Source organism: Amblyomma mixtum, chromosome 3, assembly GCF_055824585.1.
Source record: "Amblyomma mixtum isolate Tamu chromosome 3, ASM5582458v1, whole genome shotgun sequence".
Lineage (NCBI taxonomy): Eukaryota > Metazoa > Arthropoda > Arachnida > Ixodida > Ixodidae > Amblyomma > Amblyomma mixtum.
In genome coordinates this window covers 225,698,110-225,714,024 of record NC_143014.1, presented here as the reverse complement: position 1 = coordinate 225,714,024, position 15,915 = coordinate 225,698,110, and the positions used below count along the sequence as shown (strand labels likewise).

Below are 15,915 nucleotides of genomic sequence, written 5' to 3'. Positions count from 1 at the left end.
CATAATACGCAATGTTACACTCCCGTATTTTTTGATTGGGGCCAGGCCCACGTTCAGGTCAGAGGCATGCTACGCATGGTAAATATGTCATGTCTGTAGCCTGTCACTGGTAGTCGATGTAATAACACATCTGTGTGTACAAAGCTAGAAAAGCCACAAAATTTGTACATATACATGTGTCTATATGCAGTACTTCTCTGCATCTCCTTCAAAAATTTTCGGGCAGAGACGCAATCTAGGAATAAATATTGCATAGAAATTAAATAGTTTTAGAAAGTTTTAATGAAGAACACAGAGGTACAAAAAATAGCAAAAGCAAGCTATACAGAGAATCTACATTGAATGATATAAATAAAACAGTTATTTGCAAAAGCTACTAAATCCAATATCTAATCTGATATCAGAGTTCATAAACACACTAAATTTGCTCTACACAATAATCCAATATCTAAGCTCTGATATCAGAGTTAATAACCACACTAAATCTGAGCCATGCAATCCTGCCACTTTTTTTGAACTTTTCAAGCTGCTGAAGGGTACTGTGCACTTTTGGGTGGACTGAGGTTATCCTCCGGGACAACTGCCGGCTCCTTTCCTCTGGGTTCATCCCCACCAATGGCCTGAAAAGGAAAAGACACATTTAGAAGCTAGATCATCCTGCTTAGACCTGCAGAATTTTAGGGCTAGTCTAAATGCATAACTGCCGTTAGGTTGAGTTTGATTCCCAACAGTCCAATGCTCTCTTAGCGCCACTTCTGTGGAAATAACGGTACATATTAACATCATTTCATAATAAATGAACTTTCAGAAGAAACAGACACACTGCAAATTGTATGAAATGCTTCACTAAAGAAAAAGCTAAGAACACAAACTGTGGCTGCAGGACAAGCTGAACTGTTATTGTTCATGTAAAGCACTGAAAGAAAAATCAGGGTGTCAGTACAGGCCTCTGCATAAAATTTAGTTGTGATACTGTATAAACTCATGAAAGGGGTGCACTTTTTTTTAATTTGGGCTGTGAATTTGGAAGGTGTGGTCCATACATGAATTTAAAAAAAATAACGTATAACCATGTTTTTTAACTATGTAGTTCAAAACGAGGGGCACCCCATTTATGGCTGCAGCCCTTATACGAGATTATATGGTAATTAGAATTCCATGGGGTTGGATTTGCTGGTGCTAAATATACACACCGTGCCTTTACCACCGCGTTAAGCATTGCAGCCATTATCGCAAGGGATGAGTGCATGTGCTGTACATTCTGAAAAATTTGCTGTCAATGCACGCTCTAAATGTCTGCACCACCATGTACTTCGACATTTCTGGTAAAGCTAGGAGGCTCTGCATACACAATAATTTGTCTTTTACTAATTAATGCCACTAAACCAATAAGCAGGTATTTCAACATGGAGATACATTTGCTGTCACAACACTGAAACTGATATCTGAAGTAGGTTAGCCAGCATGTTGCAGAAATGGAAATGAAAGAAGAGTTCGAAAAGCCTGAACACACAACTGCTACATCTTCAGAGCCTTTTTCCACTTCATTCTTCTGTCAACATTATGTCGAAGTACAACACATTTATGCACCTGCCATGAAAATTAGAAATAAAGATAATATTGATTTCAACCCATTTGCAAATTTTTCTGAGAAATTTTATCAGAGTATGCATGAAATTTACATTATTTCCAGACTCACCTGTTGGGTCGAAAGTTCTAAGGCTCACTTTCAATGCAAAATTCAGCAATACCTTTGGCAGCATGCAGTGCTGGATGTTTGAGACATGTCGTTTTGTCTCTACACTGGCAGCATCTACCGTTTGATCAAGGTATATAATCTTGTTTCAAGCGCATTCATCCTCTACACCCCCGCCACACAGTAGCTGGCTCTGGCCTCACATTGATGTGCAGCGTCCCAAGCACTACACTTCCTCTCTGCTGCATGCATTGCTGCCTGGGAGTGATATTTCTGCTCGATTCCAGTTTTGGCTACGTGACGAGCTAAGTCTTCGCAAACTAAGCACTTTCATTTGTGACCTTATGCTCACCGAAACGCTCATATAGTCTAGAGAGCCCTGTACCTGCATGGAGCCTTAAGTAGTCACTGCAGGGTTTTCCCAGTGGTAGAGACGGAAAGGCTTACACTTGCACATGCCTGACCTTCTCTCCACGCCTTCCTTTGTGCCTATCCCTTACCTACGCTCAATGTTGATGACTGGCTAAGCCTAACTGAGGTTTGGTTTATGGGGTTTAACGTCCCAAAGCGACTAAGGTTATGAGAGACGCCGTAGTGGAGGGCTCCGGAAATTTCGACCACCTGGAGTTCTTTAACGTGCACTGACATCGCACAGTACACGGGCCTCTAGAATTTCTCCTCCAAAGAAATTCAACCGCTGCGGCCGGGACCAAACCCACGTCTTTCGGGTCAGCAGCCGAGCAGCCTAACTGAGGAATGCTGCACATAGCTCTTAAAGTAGTAGTACCTAGTAGTAGTTGGGCTGTTCACTCCCACCACTGCACACTATTCCAGTTTATGGACGGCATTGCTTACCAAGAAGCAGGCTCAGAATGTTTCTGAGGCTCTTAAAGCTATGCTTTAGGCCCCTCGAGCCTGCCCAGCTGCACTGCAGGGCAACAGGCTTGCTTACTGTTGCCTTCAAAATTCGCTGCACAGCACCCTTTGCATCTGTGCCCCCTTTTAATGCAAAATATGAGACCTGGAAAAAGAAAAAGGCTGCACTGAAGTTCAAGCACATTACGCTCATGTAGACGTGCTGGCCCTGCCAAGTACCTCAACCGCAGAAAGGGTTATGTGCATAGATTTTTCTAAGTTCACACTGTTGAAATGCATGCGTGTTTAGTCTATCTTCAGGTACAGCTCTGGTATACCAATTAAAGGACTATAGACACCAAATTTTTGCTTGAGTGTTTTCTTTCAGCTGATACCTTAGACCTTAATATACATGGATCAGCACGTGTATTCACATATACGACCATTATATAAATTGTAATTGCATTTCTTCTCGATTATGTTTTGGCTTCACAACCAAATGATGGCTGTGAAATGTATTTGGCCGTCAGGTCACATGAGGTGTGAAAAAAGTGGCAATATAACTGCTGATATGCCATTTGTTGTCGTCCCAGCTCTCGAAGCAGACTGGTTTAGGTGTTGTAGTCGATTAAAACTATGTATCAGCGTTAATATTGCAGGTTTCTTCTTCATGCCTCGAGCAACCTAAAAGTCCACCACACATCACAGCCATCGTTCAATTGATGAAACCAAAATAGCATGAGCGCATGAGAAACCAAAATATACCATTCATGTATTTTAACGTCTAACGCATCATTTGAAAGAAGAAAACGCAACTAAAATGAGGTGGCTATAGTCTTTTAACAATACTTGAAACAAATAGCTGAGGTTTGTATAATAAAGTGTCTACAGCCACGAACAAGCTTTCCTTAGCTTCAATTTTTTCCCCTGAAATTTAATTAGTGCTCACATTGCCTCCGACATAAAAGCTCTTTGCGGAGTTGGGTTCCTACATGAATATATATACGCTAGATCTCTCAAGTAAAATGCTCTAAAGGACTAACTACATACCAAAGACTGCATGTGCTGCTCATCTTGCAGATAAGCGTCAAAAGAAATTAGTGCCTCCAGCGACACTACCGGCAAACCAGGGCAGTCTGCTGGCAGCCTCAGAGCAGCTTGAACTGATCTGCTGCGTTGCTCTTTACGCAGGTCATTGACCGTCACGAGGACGTCTGCAAGTTTTTTCATAACTTCTTTTTCAAAGCATAGAAAGTGTAAAGGAGAGACATGTTTAAGCACTTCTCTTTTTAAGATCATCTCTGAGCAACGTAAGTAAAGAAAACTAATCTGTCGACACTTCACATCTCGAGCATCTTCATTGCTGCGATTCGCATTGCTACCACTGAATTTCACTCAGTGTAGTTGTGAACTTCTAAAGACGCTGTGCCATACGACTACCCTCTCAATGAGCCATGCAAGCTACTCAGAGCAGTCATCACCGCATTTTGCATGTACAGCCAATATATCTTTGACAGCATTGCGACATGATTTATTCCACTTAAAAAGGGCTGTTCATGAAGTTTTTTTTTTCTGGAAAGATTGAAGAGGTATTAGGTGATACAACATTTCCTGTAACTTTGGAAAACGAACTCGAGATCCGTCATCTTTATCAGGAACACAAAACAAATCGAAACCATTAAACCACGACACAGATGCATTTATATTATGATTTAACTGTAAATTGAAATATATGCTTGCTCTTCTTACAGATCTGACGTCGGTGAAGCTTTTGAACTGCGTCCAAAATTGCCTGCAATGTCGCGGGTTGGCTTGCTTCCACTGCAAATAAAACAGTATCCTAGTGTAAGCATTATTCTCGTCCCACAAAATCCTCACATAATGAAAGGGCCCTTTGATCACTTTCTCATCGAAATCTTGTCATGCTATGGTTGTTGCGAGGCAACACCCAAGGAATGCACTCCCATCAAAATTTGCCAAACTTCTCGGCCCTGCCATTGAATACGCACATTGTCAGCCCATGAAAAAAGCCAATGGTCATTGAAACAAAGTAAAGCATACGGGAAGTTTCTTCTTTCCATTGTTGTGTTCATCAGTCTACAACTAGTTGTGCAATTTTCCTTTACATAGAAAAGATTTCAACAAAACAGAGGAGAAGGCAATCACTTCTCCAGCCTTCTACTTTTATGCATATCTGGACAACTACTGCAGCGACAGGCAGAGCACCGTACGAGATATGCTGAGGTCATAGGTTCAGATCTCACCAGCATTATGTGGTTTTCTTCTGCTCTTTGCTCCATATATCTCCCATCTTTGAAATGGTTATGCTAATAATTTCGCACCAATTGAAACCATCATAAAATTGGCCCCCTATGCTTCTCTCGGTTTCAAACACTGTCAGCTGGTTTCAAACACTCCGGTACCCTTGTCTGCTAGCAGCCCTCTCTACGTACAACTGAGGTTAAGCTTCTCAAAGTCTGCTTGGTTGCTCACTGGAATAGAGATTGCTAAATAGAGATTTCATGAATACTGAGGTATGGTTTTAGATTGCCAAGACAAACAGGTTAATCACAGTGAACATAATTTTTTTATAGATTAAGCAATTTGTCATTCTTTAAAATAACAGTAGCCTAACATACTTTGCTGTGGTGCTGCTGTTTCTGCTGCTGGTGGTGGAGACACCGCAGGCAGCTGCTGACCTAGGGTTGCTGACAGCCGAGGTATTGCAGCCTCGCTGGTCTCCGTCCTGGACACTGGAACCGGGAGGAGTTCTGGTTCCCTGCTGGCGGTTACAAAATACAACTACATGCAATGCTTTCCATGAGAGCTGCTCGTAATAATCCTGTCAGCTCCATACGAATTTAAAGTGTTGATATTCAAGTACTATAGATCACAGTCAAGGAAGCAGTGAATGGACTTCTCATGGTTCCCCTATTAGCACCTATGTATGTCTTTTAAAAGTCGGTACAGAAACAACAGGTAAACTTTGGCATAAAACTATTCTTACAGTTTAAATTAAAGTATGATTCACCCACTGAATGCGCAGTTTTTACTTGTTGTATTCACGGTGCATTTTAAATCTGGTTGCCAATTTCTAGTAGCCCTCCCTACCTGTCAGTTCACGACAATGAGCCTGCGACTGGGTTGGCATTGGGCTCAACGGCTGCCGCACATGTGGTCTCGCAGAAGGTGGCGGTGGCAGCCTGCGAACTGTTTTTCATACATAAGAAGGCCTAGGGGAGTGAAATACTGAGAATTTCTGAAAATTAAACAATAAACGCAGCAAACAAGCATGCAGGAAAACTGCAAGAATAACATGGGCAAAAAGTAGTGAACAGTTCAAGTCAGCTCTTGAATATACCATTGAGAATGAAGACACTACTAGGGGTTGGGTACCTTTTAGCTGGTGTGGCGGCTCCACCACCAGGCCCTCTTCATCTGAGCTTGAAAGCAAGCGCCGCTTCCGAACTTTGCGAGATTGCCTCTCATGATCAGTGTCAAGAGTCGAGGTTTGATGTCTTTTCGGCATCAGTCAGTCTGTCCAGTGCCTCCTTGAGGATATCTAAACGGGCGTGCAAACCTAAGTCAGCAGTTAATATTATTTCGCTAAGAATAAACATTACCTTTCGTGGCGACGACTCTAACTTCATGGAGGCTCCATTTTTCATCAATCAGCTTCCTTGAGGTCATTGCCTTGATGGCATCCAATTTTGTCTTAGCCGGAGGCCAATAAGCAAATGCTGATGTTGCATCATTCAAAAGCCATGACGATGGAACAACATATGTGCTCTTGTCACATAAAAACTCAACCAAATGATACCTGGGGGGGAAACAGAATTAATATTAGATATAACAAAATTGAGAAAAGCTGCAATTTTTCGTTACATCCAGTTTTCATGTGAAATCTTGGAAGGACTGTGCAGAAGAGAAACCAGAACAAAAAGATTAGATGAAATGGCTCGGCAAATGTTCACAGTAAACCCCCGTTACTCGGAAGTCTGAAACATGGAGACAATTCGTGATTACATTGACAGCAGACGTTTAAAGGGAGACCCTGGTCTTTAAAAAAAAAATTTGATTAATGAAGTCAGGTATGCAATCTTCACGGAACATGTATTTTGCCACGCTGATTCGAAATATGTAAAGTATGTAAAACAAGCCCTTGTGCACTTATGCAATATGTTAAGTTAATTTTTGGAGCTTTCAAAAAAGTTTGCAGTAGGGAGCTTGCTAAAAGTGCGCCATTGGTTTGCCTTGACATCAAGGAATGAAATAAGGGTAAAATTATCCTGCTGTCTATCATAGAACTTGAGTTAAGGTTTCTAAGTTGCCACTCCAGAAACCAGTATACCAACTTTCCTTGCCATTCCTGAAGCGGCAACTTCAAATCTCCATAACTCAACTTCTATAACAGACAGGATGATAATTTTGCCCTTACTTCATTCCTTAATGTCAAGACAAACCAATGTCATGCATTTCAGCAAGTTCCTTGCAGGGAAATTTTTTTAAATGGTCTCTCCAAATGACTTGCATAACATATTTCACAAGCACACAAGGACTTCTTTCACATGAAACTAAATTACATATTTAGAATCAGCACACAAAAATACATGTACCTTGAAAATTTCATAATTTTGAGTTCATTAATAAAAAAAATTTTTTTTCAAAGACTAGGGTCCTCCTTTAGCTGTAGAAAATATGGCACAAGCTGGCTCAAAACATATGAAAAAGTGGAAAGAAAGCTAGCCTCTTTCCAAATGTGAGGACCATACCCTTGCAGGCTATGTCAGAAGACGCATAAGGCAAGAGCTGCTGACAAAGCCCACGACCAGCATAACAAGAAACTGTGGAAGAATTGCATGGATGGTTGTACAGGCTTTCAACATGCTCAAGCTCTTCACCTATAACAATAACCTCAGATTCACACTGCAAAAAGTTACAGATGCCTATGATACGACCATCTTTCAAGAGTGCAAATCTCTCAGGCCCTGCAGTCGTTAAATCTGAATTAGCAAAGCTTGCCTTTCGGAACTGTGCTTGACACTGAATTCCACAAGTCGGGCCATCAGAATGTCAAGATGACAGAACTATTCGGCAGGTATTGGTTGTGATGGCTGCTGGCAACTTCGTAGGGGAGAGGCTGTGAATTTCCTCAACCCATTTGACAAGCTGTTCAAGAGGCTTTCTGCCTGTCCGCACAAGTCGCTTTACCTTTTGCAGGTAATTTTCAAAAGGGAAGGCACTAAATGTGTCCAGTGGACCAAAATGCAGGCTATCACTAGGCAAATGGACCAGGTTGTGAATACTGTACACAGGAAACTCATTGCCATACAGTGAGATTCCACATTCCACAAAATAGTGCATTAACTGTTCTGCATACTGAACACGACACCGTAGAGAGGGACACACGAGGAGAGCCACCGCTACATGAAGGGTCAAAAAGTGCTCATACAGCTCTGCAGGCAGAATGTCTTTCAGCACAAGTGGGCCAGCATAGAGAACAAAAAAACGAAATTCTGTAGCTTTCCACCGGTTAACTTCATCTACACCTCGACATTTTCTGGGGAAGTCTTTTGGAATTTCACACCTCAGTGCATGAAGGTGAGCAGATAACCTACCCACGCGAGCTGAATTCAATCGCACAGACAGGTCTCCTTTCAGCCAAATTAGCATCAGTCTTCTTGTGACACCTAAACATACAAGATGCATATAATCAAGCGGAAAAGCTGTTACCATTCCCACTTCAAGTGCCACAAAAGGAGAGTGGCCTTTGTGGTGGTCTTCGTCTTCCTGCTGTGCAAAGGCAGAGTCAGTACGACGAGGTGCCCTAGTGTTTGGAAACGTCATGCGCCCACGAAAAACACCCTCCGACGTGCACTTCTCACACCCTGACCTAGCATTGTGAGCTTTAGTTGCCTTCAGAAATGCTCTGGCAGGGGCATCACATATAAATGCTCTCAGCGAGACATTATCGTGCATGCTGCTGTGCCATCTTCCTGTGCTGAGGACCTCGGACAGTTCCTCCACGAATGGCTGGACAAATTCATTGAGCAGAGGCTTACTGACGCCACAAAATGCCCCAACCAAACAAACGCTGTCATCCCTGCGGTGTAGCGGATGATGCAACTCCACAAGAATGCACCAAAACTCCTTTCCACTGCTTTTGAACAGTGGAAGGCCATCAACATTAAAGCTGATTTGGCAAGCAACACTCGGTAGTGGCTGCATTCGGTCGAGTAGAGTGGATATGCTCCTTTTCAAGCCGAAATGAAAGTACTGCCCATTGCTCAAACGATCTATGTCTACAACGGATGGCATGGCAAGAAGTGCCCGTGCAGAGCCTGGCAACTGTGGCAATTTAGATTTTAGAATTTGCAGCAGGCTGTCAATGCTTGCATGCGTTATGTTGTTCTCTACAGCCCACCTCCTCAGAGAAGAGACAATATCTTCAGGTTGACTGTCAGCGTCGACAGCTACCCCATTATCATCAGATGAGGACAAACTGTGACCTGGACTATGTGCCTGATCTTGAAAGTTCCGCAGTTCATTGGACACACCTTCTGATACTAGAATTTGAGCTTCCTCTGTGTGCTCTTCTGGCTGTACATGAGATTTGCTAGCAGGACCGTTGTTGGCAAACTTATCAATACGAGATATGCTTGCTTCAGCTTCTGCATTAATTTCCCTCCTTTGCCTTTTCTGTGACAGTTCTGCATCAGAACACCTAATCATATTGCTTCTCGACACTACCTATATGCGATTAGCTAGCTGCTGTGCACCACTACTGAATCTCGAAATTCACCTTTCAGGAGGAGCTGGCTTCCAGTTCTCGAGATTCATCCTGGAAACACAGAAATTTAAAGTGCCACAAGAAATTATAACGCACAATTCTCACAATTATAACGCACACTCTGCACTTCAGATAGTGTACAACATACCACGATTCTGATCAAGACATGGCCAGGTCAGTGTTGACATCCTTCTGGCATTAAAACATTTCAGCAAGACTGACAAGGCAATAGAGTTACAGAAATCTGAAAGCCAGCTTCCTTGCACCAGAAAAGTCCTTCACCATGGGCACTGGTTTTTGGGGAAGAAATTAGGTACATCAGTGAAGAGTTCCACAGTCTGAGAAATGCTGAGTCTCCTTCACGTTCCTGCTTTATGCAGCTATTGCATTTAAGGTATTAAGCACAGTTCACCCAAGCTACTGCTTCGCAATGGGGGATAAAACAAAGCTGTGCAGCATTCAGTGGCTCTGCAGCCAAGGCTATGAGGTAAGGGGAGACGGACTGTCTCCATGCCATGGGAAGTGCATGTGCATGAGGCTCACAACGGAAATCTCTAGCGCGGCTCCAAACTTCTAGCTGCAGGAAGAGCAACACCACCCCAGTGAGGTGTTTTTGCTTCGCAGAGAAGCTGACTGCTAATTTCTGCACCCCCCAATATGCAATCAGTTTTATTCTGTTTTGCTACATCGCTGGCCCTATTTTAATATCCATGCCATACGTACAGAAGCAGCAGCAGTAAATGCTTAGGGCCTTAAGTTTCCTAACGCTATTTTCAGATTTGCTGCTACATGTCCACATTTAATATAATTTTACACAAGTCACAATGATAGTAAACGCTTGCAAGGCAGTCAAAAATTTTACCCGAATATAAACACTGATGAGTGATTTTGGGAATGTTGCTGAAATGCAATATAAAAATTATTCTGCTATTGTTCTTTGACAAATCAAACAGCCATAAACTCGCATGTTAGCATACAAGCTGAGATATCTGTCAGAAGTGCTGGTAAAAATGGAACCCTTCTCATTAAAAATGCAGAAGAGGTATGTCCAATTTGACTGAAAGTTGACCATTTGCTACTTCATTAACCATTAAACATTTGCTACTAAGTTAACTATTTGCTACTGGTTAGAAAGTTCAATTGTTACTACAAAATCATGTGCTTTTTTGCGAGTGTAATCGGGACAAGAGTACACACAGCTCGGGCGAATGAGTTGTGGTGTACTGATCAGTACGCTGCAAATGGCAGTAATGCTAATGCCATTATATTTATGCGTGTGGCACCGCGCGAATGGCGCTAAAACTTAAGCACTCAGTGGCATTTCATTCGAACGTGTGGCACGGGTATAACAAGAACTGTAAATGTATGTTTACTTATTTTCAATAACATAGCCATTTGGTGCATATCTGTTTCCACTTGCATCACAAAGCAATTGAGAGAACACGGGATAAAATAACAGATGCTTCTATTCATCTTAAAGAACGCAGACCACAACGTCATTTTTGCCAGCGATGTTTGCTTTCGAATCGGCCAATAGCAAGATTTTTTTAAAAATCTGGCACATAAATATGGGGGAAGTGATCGCGCGTATTGCATGCACTCGCAGAAAGAATGAATGAAAGTACATGCGCGCCTAAGTCCGCAAAGCACGTGTAGTCCGGCGCGCCTATCCGAAAAGCACGTGTTGCGAGTCGGGAGTGTAAATGCAGAGGCCCAGAAAACCAATGCACAGGCCCAGCTTTCAAATTTGTTCACCGGCACACGGTGATATTAATTAATAGTTCTTTATACCTCGTTGGCTTATTTCAAGCGCTGGTGTTAATCTGAAAACATTTTTCACACTACAGCACACATAATTTTTTTTAGGGCTATCTTTTTATGCCACGGCAACGTTACCCGTAAATTACTGTGCGACCACCGACCTGCAAGTGCTACAGAACTTGTGACCGCGCCTCAACCACGTTTTTTTTTTTTCTTTCAAGAGTGCTTTCAATTTCGAATGGCAATTCATTTCCGCCAACTGCACAGTGGCGATTGCAAACCTCCGCCAGCCCAGGAGAATGATGATGATCAAAACGTTTATTAAAGCCACAATGCCTTAGTTGACGGGGAAGGCTGATCGGGTCCCTAGTAGTCCGGGACAATGAAAAATAAGTTGGGTGCAGCTTCGAACTGTCTCCAAGCTTAAAATAAGACACATGGCGTACTTGCAGTAGGAAAGATTTTAGGCTTACCTTTATCAACTCCAGAAGACAAGAAGATCTATCCCGAAATGGTACTCCGGGATGTTTCAATCGCCGGAGACACGTTCAGCTCAAATACCCCAAAAGGACTGTCGCAAAATGTTGTCGTAAAACTTCGCAGATCACACAGGCGACAACGAAGCAGGTGCAGAGACGGCACTGCACATTCCGGTGTACCGCGATGACAGAAGTATCACGTGCGGCACACCCGGCGGACGAATACAAAATCATGCTGACAACAAACTTTTCTGCCCAAGTTTATATGCACAGATTGCAATTATATCTATGGAAAATAAGTGGATGTTTTCTTTACTTGCAATATTCGCTCAGATACAGATGGTTTCCACATTACGACTGAATTTTTTTAGGAGAACTATTTCTTTTATCGGCGTTCTCGCAGGCCACGCGTCCGTCCGACCAACACGAAGCATGCGCCGGAACACGCCGGTCGTGCGCCGGAATGACGTGCGCGAAAGTGGCGACGAAATAAAAACGATGCACACAGGCGCAGACCCTCACAGCATACATTAATATTAAGGTGAAAGCATTTAATAGCTCATACTGCCGGCCAAGACGAGTCATTACAAGACATGACTAACTAGTCATTAACCATATATGCCATCAGCCATAAAATTAGTCATTAACCAGTCACCGACTAATTAGTGGTAATTAGTAACAACTAATTAGTCATAACTATATGCATTAACCAGTCATAATTAGTCATAACTGGTTAGTCATTAAACAATCATGACTAGTCAGACATGGAATGCCTTTCGCCTCACGCTCTTTAGATCGTCAAAGTGCCCCATGAAGTTTTTTTAGCCGGGGTGTGTTATACGAATATTCAGCGAATTCAGAACGGATCGTGCACGGTGGCCAAAGAGTTGCCAAGCAATATGACCAATGGTCGTCCTATTTAATTGCATTCAGCATGGTGCCCAAGTTATCTCCTATCAAGGAAACAGAATCCTGGCCAAGTATGATGGCCACCAAGAGGATTCCAAGACGTGTGCAATGAAAGGCCATCGGACAGTGCTGCTTGGGGCCACCCGAGCATGGCATAAAAAAACTGTAACAAAAGAATGAAAGCCATGGTTGCATGCACTGGAAAGCACAGCGGACTCCCGATTTCTGACACAAGCCATCCAACTCCTAGCAGCTTCACATATGCTTGAGCCACATAGTTGAGATAAGTAGTTGTGTCATTTCTTAGTCCATGTGCCACAGCGCCGTTTCACCGTAATGTTCGACCTACTCGTCCATCAGTTCGTATTATTAAGGTTGTCAAACCACGCACAAAATGCACATGCACATTTAATCGCAACAATGTCAGATGTTGTGGGAGAGATGCCAGGCTTATGGAGTTTGCATGCAGCTTTTTCTCACGTCTCACTGAGTATAAGGCTACTGCAACAGTCAGAGAGATAGATATGGCAAAAACGTGCCGATACGCAAGAGAAAAATTTATGTGCTTACCTCTGATTGAATTCCAATGTGGCTTGCACTTCTTGACTGTATTTGATGTTGAGACAAAAGTATGCAGCAAAAAGGATCTCCATGGCAGGCAGAAAGCTCAGGCCTTCAAAGCACCTCGCTCCATCAAGCGCCACAATGCATGTAAAATCAAAGACGCTTGTGCCTGAAAAGAAATCTCCTTTAGTGCCAAAAACCGAGTTAGCTTGCTGAAAACTTAGTTTTGCCAAGCTAAGTTTTCTGTGAGCATTGAAAAACCAGTTGAAAGACCGTCTTCAAACCCCCCCGAACCTCGCTCTATTGCTCATTGTTCACCACCAACCAACGAGATGGCGCCACTGGGGCGATAGTTCACCACCAACAAACGAGATGGCGCCACCGGTGCGATGGCGACCTTGGATGGTCTAGTTTTGAGGCAAGGGAGGCATGCAGCAAGCTAGAGTACCGCGGTCGACTCCAGTTCATGAGCCGCGACCGATGGGCTAGGCGGGTCTTTGAATACCTCGCTGCGACATGCCTACGCACTACATGGGTGAAGCGCCTCCACCGGATACAAGGCAAGTATGGCCTTTTCCAGACACCCATAAATGCCGAATCAGCAACGGCGTGGAAACAGGAGGCAAGGAGACGGGTCCAAGAACTGGAGAATAAGCAGTGGCTGCAGGCGCTCGCTGAAAAACCGACACTGGCTGTGTACCGCGAGTGCAAGAACAGCATCGGACCCGAAAAGATCTTTGACAACGGCCTTGGTAGCACACTGCTGTTTGAGGCCCGGGCCGGAGCGCTGCGGACACTGGTGTACCGCCGTCGCTTCGATGCAACATCAGAAGCACAGGCAGCACTATGCCGAGCGTGTGGCAATGCGGAGGAGACCATCGAGCACCTGGTGATGTCGTGCCAGAGACTCCATCCGATGCCGACAGAGGGCACCACATTCCCTCAGGCGCTCGGCTTTCACGATCCTGCGGTGGACGACGAGGGAGACAACTCCAAGCTCAAGAGCGAGGGTGTGCTGCGAACCAAGCGTCGACTGACTCTTTGGTGGCGCACTGTGTCTAACCGCGCGAAACCGCAGAGTCGAATGTGAACGCGGTCGATGAGCGAACTCCTTGCTCTGAACTTTGCGTTTTTTTTATTTTTTTATTTTTTCTCTCCTTTCTTGTGCGCTTTCACCTCGTTTTTTGTTTGGTCTGGGTGCTCACTTTAGTGGTGCCCGCCCGTTACAAAGGGTACGGCCTCAAGTATCTATCTATCTATCTATCTGGCAGAGCAGTTTAATTTTCTTCATCGTCGCCGCAGACGATGTGAATATCCGACTTATTCTGTTCGAATCAGGTAAGTACCCCAAGCAAACGTGGTATTAAACAATTCTGCCGACCAAATGCCATTTCTATGCGAAATTTGAGCTCGAACAGTGAGCCCGTTTAGCTGAAAGAAGCATTTTACGGGGCGCGTTTATTTCCGCAACAGTCGATAGAGCAGACGACAACGGCAAGAGCTCACCTGCGAAAGTCCAGAGGGAAGCGATGTAGTCTTGGTAAGACACCCACGGTACAACCCACGCTGTCACAATGTGCCACGGAGCAATGTTTCTTCACATGCCGCAAGCTCACTGAAATGCAGAGCTAAGCGCTTGAAACGATGAGCGCGAAGCCTCGGGAAAAGGTTTCGCACTGGCCGTACACCGAAGGAAACGCTGTAGCGGTGCAGCGGGGTGCAGATCTTGCCAAACGGTGACAGAGAAGCGACGGGCAAGGACGACAAAAACTTCTTAAAGGAGCCATTTCGAGACCGGCGAGCTTAATCTGCACGCTTTCCAAGGCGCGCCATAGCAGGCAGTTGGAGATATGAAATCGCTTCGTCTCCCGCAGCATGTCCTGCAGCCACTGTGGCCGGGGGCCCGATTCTCGATATTCACATTCGCCTGTCGGCGCCATATTGCCTCTCTGATTGGCTGTCAGAAGTGTCAATCGCCGTCAATGGGCGTGTCAATCAGGGTCGGTTACGCGAGCACTTTTCGCGGTGACGTCGATTTGACGTGGCATTGAAAATGCATTTTCGTAGCGCTATTCTTGGTGCCCGGCTGGTACATATATGTGATTGTGAAGGGAAAAGAAGCTACAAGCGGTCCGTGCGAGAGCACTTGCGCTCGACTTGCCAATTCGGAGAAAATAGCTGCACACCGGAAATGGCAACTTCCTAAAATCTGATTGGTTGGAACAATATCACGTAAATCACGTGATAGGCACACATTTTGGAGTGATGTCAGAATGACGTTTCATCACGTTTACGTTGTGCCGCCATTGCAAAAAATGGCTGAAATTCGCCGCCATCATTTCGCCCGGCGAAAGGTACCCGAATCATGCAAATGAGTTAGTGAAATGCTGATTTATACGGCGTTAGGTAGCCGCATTTTAACGGGTATTTATTTCAAGACAAAACTAAGCTTACAAAAGTCTTGTTTTGATTGCACAATGTAATGATATCGCGTTGTAAGAGCTCATCTGAAATAAGCAACCCTCGAGAGCGTTAATAGTGAAGGCTTAAGCGTACAGCCGCATGGGGGCGCTAACTGCTCTCCCGTTGCAAACCCTTCGCTCGCGGTGAGAAATCATCCGTCCGTGCGGTTAGTGAAGCGCGAAAATTGCTCGAATGGCGGTGCCGGCGCTGCGATTTGCTGCTCCTTGCATTCATTCGTCGTTTGTTAAACCCTAGAAGTGGGAAAGGTGAGCGACTTTCGAGGTCACCGCGATGCTTTCGAGTTGTCTCTGACTAGACAGCTCGTCTGTGCAATCATCTGACGAGGCATATATGTGGTGGCTATGCAAGGATGCATTGCGGCGAGAAGCAGTGCCGAA

The 15,915-nt window shown here is 44.2% G+C and overlaps 1 protein-coding gene across 12 annotated transcripts; it reads right to left on the bottom strand.

The window, feature by feature from the left end:
* Window positions 1–264: 264 nt before the first annotated feature.
* Window positions 265–14,961, bottom strand: LOC149353883 (uncharacterized). 12 transcript variants are annotated; one of them, XM_089582948.1, is made up of 8 exons: window positions 13,941–14,961; window positions 13,061–13,223; window positions 6,175–6,371; window positions 5,948–6,113; window positions 5,663–5,761; window positions 5,191–5,330; window positions 3,602–4,372; window positions 265–2,717 (listed from the first exon to the last, which is right to left on the bottom strand). In XM_089582948.1, the coding sequence occupies exons 1-4, from the start codon at window positions 13,990–13,992 to the stop codon at window positions 6,049–6,051; spliced, it is 477 nt and encodes a 158-aa protein (XP_089439074.1). In that variant the 5' UTR covers window positions 13,993–14,961; the 3' UTR covers window positions 265–2,717; window positions 3,602–4,372; window positions 5,191–5,330; window positions 5,663–5,761; window positions 5,948–6,048. The 12 variants fall into 12 exon arrangements, with proteins under 12 accessions (XP_089439074.1, XP_089439076.1, XP_089439077.1 ...); XM_089582950.1 differs by having other exon boundaries at window positions 4,301–4,372; XM_089582951.1 differs by having other exon boundaries at window positions 265–620; window positions 4,301–4,372.
* Between the last annotated feature and the right edge of the window lie 954 nt (window positions 14,962–15,915).